Source organism: Phaethon lepturus, unplaced genomic scaffold, assembly GCF_000687285.1.
Source record: "Phaethon lepturus isolate BGI_N335 unplaced genomic scaffold, ASM68728v1 scaffold21149, whole genome shotgun sequence".
Lineage (NCBI taxonomy): Eukaryota > Metazoa > Chordata > Aves > Phaethontiformes > Phaethontidae > Phaethon > Phaethon lepturus.
Genome location: NW_010561518.1, coordinates 1 through 8,287, shown reverse-complemented (window position 1 = coordinate 8,287; position 8,287 = coordinate 1). Strand labels below are relative to the sequence as shown.

At 42.8% G+C, this 8,287-nt stretch overlaps 1 protein-coding gene across 1 annotated transcript in view; it reads right to left on the bottom strand.

The window, feature by feature from the left end:
• CFAP53 (cilia and flagella associated protein 53) overlaps window positions 1–7,720 on the bottom strand; it is a gene marked incomplete at its 5' end in the record, with an annotated part of 17,002 nt that extends 9,282 nt beyond the window's left edge. The window contains 2 exons of the mRNA XM_010294038.1: window positions 5,020–5,193; window positions 7,491–7,720. Coding sequence (XP_010292340.1) covers window positions 5,020–5,193; window positions 7,491–7,720 — 404 coding nt within the window. The remainder of the gene's footprint in view (window positions 1–5,019; window positions 5,194–7,490) is intronic.
• Window positions 7,721–8,287: the final 567 nt, after the last annotated feature.

The following is an 8,287-nucleotide window of genomic DNA, read 5'->3' as shown; positions in this document are numbered from 1 at the left end:
AAGCTGCTGACAGACAGAAAAAGCGACAGTGCTGAAAGCCAGCCTGACCCTGTTCTCAGTGCCGCAGTGAGAGCCATCCAACCAGTCAATCTTCCAGTGGAGTAGTGCAAAATCAGAGCTGCGACTGCAGAGGGGAAGGGTTGCTACACCTCGCTCTCCCTTGGTGCTGCAGGAGTGAGATACAGCCAAAGAACACAATGCTTGACCTGTAATTTCATGCAGAAGCAGAGCTCTCGCCACATTTTCTTCCTGTTGGCATTCACTGTTTGCTGCTTCATGTTTCAGCTGTAAGCTTCTGGGGCTAGGGACATCTCTCTTCTTCCTCTGTTTGTAAAGCACCTAATGCCGTGGAGCCTGTGATGAAAGGTGCTAAACACTATACACAAACAATGTAAGGGAGAGCAGTGCCATGAACACAAAATTCTCATTTTGCTTGATATCCAGAAGGTATTTCTAACCTCTTAGCTGTTCCTGACTAAGAAGAAACAACAGCAAACTGCCAAGTCCCCTTTCATCAACACCAAGTTTCTAGAAGATAAAACCTCCCACACCTAGCAATTTTCTCCCCGAATCCTAGGACACTCCACATCCTCTAACCAAATGTTGAGTTCTTTCCCAAGAGCTGGGCCTGTATCCTCTAAAGCAGAAACTGTCCCTGGAATGCGGAACCATCTTCAGCTCAGGTCTTCAGAAGAGAAGGGGAGGAAATACAGGAACAAAGGAGCAGACGCCAGTGCAGGCTAGTGAAAAGGGATGGCTGTTTTACCTCCTTGTATGAGATGGGAACCTTCTGACCACTCATTCACCAGTCGTCCCAGCAACGAAAGCAGAGAGCAGCACAGCGATGTGCATGCCATGAGCCACGACACACTCCAAGAGGTGCCCCTGCCTTCAAGGAGGTCAACAAATACACTACGTCATTGCTGGTTTTCTTACATTTTAACACTGGGATCTATCTTCCAGCTCCTGGGTAGGAGTTAGTGGTGATTCCAGACTACAATGCTAATTACAGACTTTTTATCAGGGCCTGTTGCAATACGACAAGGGATAACAGTTTTAAACTAAAAGAGGGCAGATTCAGACTAGATTTAAGAAAGAAGCTTTTCACACTGAGGGTGGTGAACCCCTGGCCCAGGTTGCCCAGAGAGGTGGTAGATGCCCCATCCCTGGAAATATCCCAGGTCAGGCTGGACGGGGCTCTGAGCAACCTGCTCTGGTTGCAGATGTCCCTGCTCACTGCAGGGGGTTGGACTAGATGGCCTTGAAAGGTCCCTTCCAACCCGAACCATTCTGTGATTCTAGTATTCATGAAAAATCTATTTCGCAAATATTCTGAGGGAAACATGCCATTAGTGAGATTTGAAATCTTATACCACTAGAAATAACTGTATTATCTTAACACAATGGGTTCAAAGTTCTCTCAGCAGTGAAGGAATAAAGAATTAGTTACTCTTTTTCATGATTATAAACTAACCTGAATTTAATTGAATTCTCAGAGGGGAAGAGAAGTTAAATAAAAGTTCAGCATGGTTAGAATTTTAATAGAAAATAACCCTGTAATTGCTTGATTTCATCAAAATAATTCCTTCAAAGCAGCTTTCACAGCAATCTATAAACATCTGCTCCCCCAGATGGCTGTTCTGCTTCCTCACTTTGCTATCCTAAGCTTCTTAACATTAAAATTGTGCCTGTATGTAGCCACTTCCCAAAGACAGAAACTGCATTTATTCCCCCACCTCCCAGTTATTTATGTATTTTATGGCTGCAGTAGAAAGTTGCTGTGATAACAACATTCTCTGTATGGATGCCTCTGATGTTATCACATCAAGAAAGAGGATGTAATGTGTGTTTTATGCAAATTCTAAGACATTGCAGTTTTCTTTAAAGATACCAATGATGAACATGCCCTCGGGCTAAAACTAGCTGAGTATCTTTTCATGTAAGTTTTAGCCCTTCATGAAAATTAATTCCAGCGGGACTCAGGTGGTCCAAGGACTGCACCTTCTGCCACCTTGCGACAATGGACCCTTACTGGCCAACATCACTAGTGAGCAGCTGTTAAATCTATACCCCCAGGCTATAGCTCCAAATCCAGTTCACATGGCTGCCAAAAGAGCCGCCTTTTAGTACTCTGGAATAAAGTACTGGAGTGCTGTACACTATAGGTGCTCCTATAGCTCATGTTTGAGAATCTATACCTGTAAAAAGAGTGGAGCGCCTTGCTTGAAGTTAAAAGAAATATAAAGAAGTCTGTATTAGGTTTCAGAAAGACATTCAAAATAGTTGTAAATTCACAGACAAAAAGAAACAGAAAATAATGCGTACATCCACCTGTTACTGAAATGGCCTCCCAGGGCTCCTCTGGGTGTGCCCTAGAGCAACAGTCTCCAAAGTGGGGTGTGCAAGATAATCCACTGGCGTGTGGGAAGAAAATACGTTTTGTACCATTAATAAATAACATTCAAAATAAAAATAGTGTTTATTTCATCTTTACCTCACCCTCTTTTAATTTCTATTTTTGCATACGTTTTATAATGTACCTAATATACAAGTACAGTAGTGCAAATATAGAATTTATAAATAAGTAAAGATATTGGGGGTAAGCATGACTCTTTTTTTTTTTTTTTTAACTGGTAGGGGTGTGCAATCAAAAAAGGTTTGGAGACTATGGCCCTAGAGGGCAGGTTCTGACAAAATTACACATTTCTGGTTGTGGGACTTCAATAAGTGTTGCTTTCCTGAGCAGCAAAGCCGGCTCCCAGATCTCTGCATGTACCAGGATAGTTTAGGAGGAAGAGTAACAGCTAACAGCGGGAGAAAAAAAAAGCAGATTTGGGGCTACTTAAAGGCAACAAATACATGCAGATTCAGCTATTAGGAGTTACTAACTAATCGGAATTGATCACCACAGTAGAGACTTCCTTTCTCATTGGAAAAGGACAGAGAAGAAAAACTTTAAAATATTTCTAAGCATACACATGAAGAAAAATCTCTGGCTTTTGAAAGAGGTATCAACAGACAGTTGAACTGTTGTCAGCTGGTGTTATTACAGTTGTTTTTTTTTAATAGGGCCCTTAATTTAAAAGTAGAAAGAGACAGAGCTAGATGAACAGAGGGAAGAACTGACTATGGAAATGTATTTCCATTCCATCAGGACAGTTAAAAAGAAGGACTCTGCACTGTAGGATGAAGATTCGTTTACAAAGATACTCAAAGACTGCCACTCACAACAGCTGTGAAGAAAGATGATTTTGCTACCTCTAAATCCCCTGAAATACCACAGCCAGCAGAATGTCACTCAGTAAAGCTCCAGCAACACTTTTCAATGGGATACTATGTGGCATGTATACTGCCTAGATCCAAGAGCAGACTGGGAAAGGTAGAAGGATGATGGGAATGATCCCACAAGACCGGAGTGAACCATATATCAGTAGAGCTATACTGGGAAGAAAGAGGACCTGAGACATTAAGACAGGCAACTGCAGTGTGAAAGTCGAAGTATGTATCACCAGATGATGAGATTCACTGGTAGGATTCATTTTGCAATTAAAATAGCCAAAATTAGGCATCTAAAACAGGAGCCTACATATAAGCTAAATTCCCGTTCTAATTAATGGGAATCTAATCAATGCAGTTGGGGGAGGCTAGGGTGTGGTTCAACTGGCAGACCAGTATAGGCCTACTTTAGGATGACATTAGGTTCCTTTAACTGTCCTGATCTCAATGAAGATTTACTGAGTAGAACACAATTTCAGATTCCCAGAGTATATAGAGATACCAGCCCTCAGACATTTACCTTTAGGTGTCTAAATCACAAGCTGAATCCCTCCTCCTTGGTATGTAAGACAAGCTACAAGTACAAAATAAAAGACACTCCAGCAGCGTCTTCTCTAACCAATTTAAAAAGTGAATTTCAACCACTTTGTGCATGGGTAGGGAACAAACCAGGAATTCTAAACTGTGAGTGCCATACTTTAAAGCCAGCATGCAAATTTAGAAGTGCATATCCTCCCTTGACACCTGTCTCAGTCAATGAAGCCCACATTTAAGAAACCAACATTTATCTGTGAATTTGGTTAATTAGAGTTTATGCACAAGTGAAAGCAAGTGTTGATTTTTATCCCCAGCCTCTGCACAGAGAATCAGGTGGTGTGGATTTCCATTGCACCGTGGGAGACTGGGAAGAGATACTTCAAATGATTACAATTAAATTACATTAATATTATTTTCATCCCTTCCTTGAAAAAAGGGTTTTCAAGACTTGAACAAGACAGATTTCATACCAAGGCCTCAGGGCCTGATAAGCACCTGCAAATCTTAATGACTTCAAAAGACACTGCCAAGCTCAGCATCCACAAGGACTTGGCGCAGAACTTCAGGTTGCATTAAAACCTCAGCTTTGGCTGGTACTCTTGAAAATATGCAATAAATAAAAATACTGTGTTTTTGGACCATTTTAACTTCCCAAGGATCTTCAATGTGTTAGCTTAATAAGCATGATTTAGGCCAAATTAACCTTCCATGAACCCTTTTCAGCCCAGTAATAGAAAGCTGAAATAGAACTATACACCACACGAAGGAATTACAAAAACAGTAGGAATGCTCACACAGGAAAAGGAGTTTCCCACTACACTTGGAGGAATGTTTTAATGGTATCTCAACACTTAAACAGAGACAGGACTGTTCTCTGTACCTGTTGCCTTCATCTCTAGTAATTAATTTTTTTCCTCACACACTTTACTGAGCATTACACCATTGCAAATTCGGATCCCTGGTCTTTAGAAGCTGGACGCCTTCATCGAAAGTCAGAAAAAGACTATACTCTGCTCCAATGCTTGCAACATAGCTGAGGCCTTTCAACTTCTGGCAAAGCTCAGACATCTCTATCCAACCACCTTAATTTTTTTTGTTTTATCATTTCAAGCATATTCATCTTTCCTTCCTCAGTTTATTATTGTTACCTTCTTGTTAAATTGCCTCTTAGTATTTACTTAACCCAAATTCTATTTGGTAAGATACCTGAATTGCTGCTCTCGTTTTTCAGCCACCAGCTGTTGTCTTTCTTTTTCTCTCTTCTCTCGCAGTAATTTTGCTCGCTCCTTCATTTTCTCTTGTTTCTCCAGTACCGTTTCTTCAAGTGACTCCATCTCAGCAAAGTACCTACTTTCCTCTGCCTCCAGAAGCTCACGAAGCCTGTAATGAAAACATTTAAATAAAAGCTAAAACAATCCTCCTGTTACATTACAAAGTTTTAATTTATTTGTTACGAGTGCAAAATGGGTACTGGGCTTCTTGCAGCACTTCTTGCAAATGCCAAAGAAGGGAACATCAAATTTTAACTCATGGATCATTCCTGTTGTGCCCATGGAAGGGATCTTACACCACAAGAGGAATGATTCTGTCCTGGCACAATTTAAGCTCCTTATCTTACAAACCCATTTCCAATGCTGCTTTACAACTTCAGTCCCCCATTAAACAAATTCTTCTAATTTCCAGACTACATTTGTCACCAGGTAGTATCAATGTGGTCTTGTACTATCGTTATCCTTCAGTGTAATCCCTTCCTGGTATTTACCACCCTTCTCTATGCATCTAGAATGGTATCTTCTCTCAAACTACCTTTTGTTGCTCTAGCATCACTCCATAAACCACTTCATCCTGAAAGATCTTTGATGAGAAAATTATGTCAAATTGGCAATTTTTAAACACACCATCATTTACCTCTCTACTAATCCTAGTAATAAGAAACCTGGGGCTAAGAAATCCAGGAACTCACTAATTCCAGCCCAAATGCCACAGTGGCCTCTGGGAAATCACTGTCACTTTTATGCGATAGGATGCCCCTGCTACTGTGTGAGCAATAGCCCTGTGGACCTATGCTGGCACTGCTGGTGGGAGTTAAAGCAGCAAAGCCAAAGCCCTACTAATTCTGGAAACTGCATTGCACTCTCTTCACCATGTACGGAGCCGAGTCTCCCCAAAAAGACAGCATGGGAATCTTAAGCAGATAAATAAGAACCAACTCCATGAAGTTCAACAAAAAAACTGCACCTGGAGAGGAATAATTGCATGCATTGGTACATGCTGGGGGCTGACTGGCTGGAAAGAGGCTCTGCAGAAAGGGACCTGGGGGGTCGTGGCAGACAAGCTGAACCTAAGCCAGCAATGCACCCTTGCTGCAAAGAAGGCCAATGGCATCTTGGGCTGCACGAGGAAGAGCACTGCCAGCAGGTCAAGGGAGGTGATCCCTCCTATCAGCACGGATGAAACCTCATCTGGGGTGCTGGGTCCTGTTCTGGGCTCCCCAGAACAAGAAAGATACAGACTTAGTGGAACGAGCCCAGTGAAGAACCACTAAGATGATTAAGGGCCTGGAGCATCTCTCCTAAAAGGAGAATCTCTCCTAAAGATCTCACTCTCCTGTGAAATCTGGGACTGTTCAGCCTCGAGAAGAGAAGGTTCAGTGGGATCTTGTCAATGTACATAAACCCCTGAAGGAAGGGAATGCAGAAAAGGCAGACAGCTTCTTCTCAGTAGAACTCAGTGACAGCACCAGAAGCAACAAGCACAAATTAAAGCATGTGAAATTACACCTGAACACAAGACTTCTTTTTTTCCCCACTGTGAGGGTGGTCAAATACTGGAACAGGTTGCCCACAGATGTGTTGGAGTCTCCATGTGCAGAGATAAGCATAACCCAAATGGACAGTCCTAGGCAACCTGCTCTAGGTGACTGCTTGAGCAGGGGGTTGGGCTAGATTTGTCTCAGGATGTTCCTTCCAACCTCAGTGATTCTGTACAATTCCTCTCCTGTGAAGACACATCAGACTGGGATATCAAACTGATGACCTTCACAGCTCCGAAGTCACTTAACGTGAAACAGTAACTGAGAAATTCAACCATATCAGTTTTTTTTCCTAAGACCAGCACAGCACAATTCTGTTCTTTACAAGACAATAGTATGTCTCACCTTTATTATTTTTGAAAGGCTTCTGACAAATTTTAACTTCTTTCAACTGCTTCTGCTGCAAAGTATTATTTGTAGGACCTAAAAATTAACCTGCTGAGGTTACAACAAAACCCTCAGTTACACCCAACAATTAGAGCTTCTGACACTTTTCTCAAAGTACTCTTCATTCTTTTTAAAAATCAAGCAATGAAAGTGCTATAATACTACTTTTATCTTGCATTTGGCAGACAAGGCTCTAAATGCCACCTAAACTGTACTACTTACTGTGTTTGAACACATATCTCTATTGAGATGTGTAGATTATCTCTACACTAATATCTCTATTGGCTCAGTGATTAGTACTAGTAACAAGAGCCCAACAGCTACCGTTTGCTCTACATCGCTGCTTGACCACCAATTAAGCACACCTATGCTTTCTGTTACAATGAATAACAAATACCATGCCACAATACACCACAGAGCTTAGCTCTAAGCATACAGTTAAGTTGAAAATAATAGGGCAGATATCGGTATTAGCTACCTCTCTCGTCTCATGTCAGTCCCTGCCAGATACTCCTGCATTGTTGCATCCACCTTTCTCTGTACAATGCTGTGCAGCCATTTTTGTTCGTTGCGTTGCTGCCACTCATGGACGCTGCGACACTGGTTGTACAGCTTTAAGAAATCAGCATTTTCAAGGAGTTCCTTTTCTTTCTGTCTGCGGGCCAAGACAAAGTTTTCACTTGTTTGTTCTCTAGGAGGCTTGGCTCTCTGTAAGAGAAAGCATATGTCAGTGGTGGAAATACAATCAGCTATTCTGGTTTTGATTTTTTTTATTTGAATTCATGACCAAATAAGTATGTAACACCAAACGATGAGAGTTCAGGGTAATTAGGGGCAAATCCCAACAAGCCTTGCCTTGAAAAGCACAACACCAGCACAAGAGCATGAAATAGCTGCAGGTGCCTGCGCTTGTCTGTTGCCCAGGCTACAGCTTAAATCTTACTTATACAGCCAAGAGAGCGCTCACGGTCTGCTTTACACATACCGAACAAACGTTCTCACCACAGGTAACCTCCAGCCACCTCCCGCTCCGGCATAGCTCCCCTGGGCTCCGAGCGCCTCCTCACGCACCGCCGCACGCCACCAGGCACACGCGGGGCCCAAGTACCCCCAAAGGAGCGACCTCGCCCCGCCAAGGTACAGTCGGACCGGCTCCCCCAGAGACCCACAAGGGATGACAGCGGGGCCTCCCAAGGCCCTCAGCCCGCACGGCACCGGGCTACCCCGGGAATCCCACCCCGCACCGCTCCCGGCTGATCTCAGAGCGCCCTACCC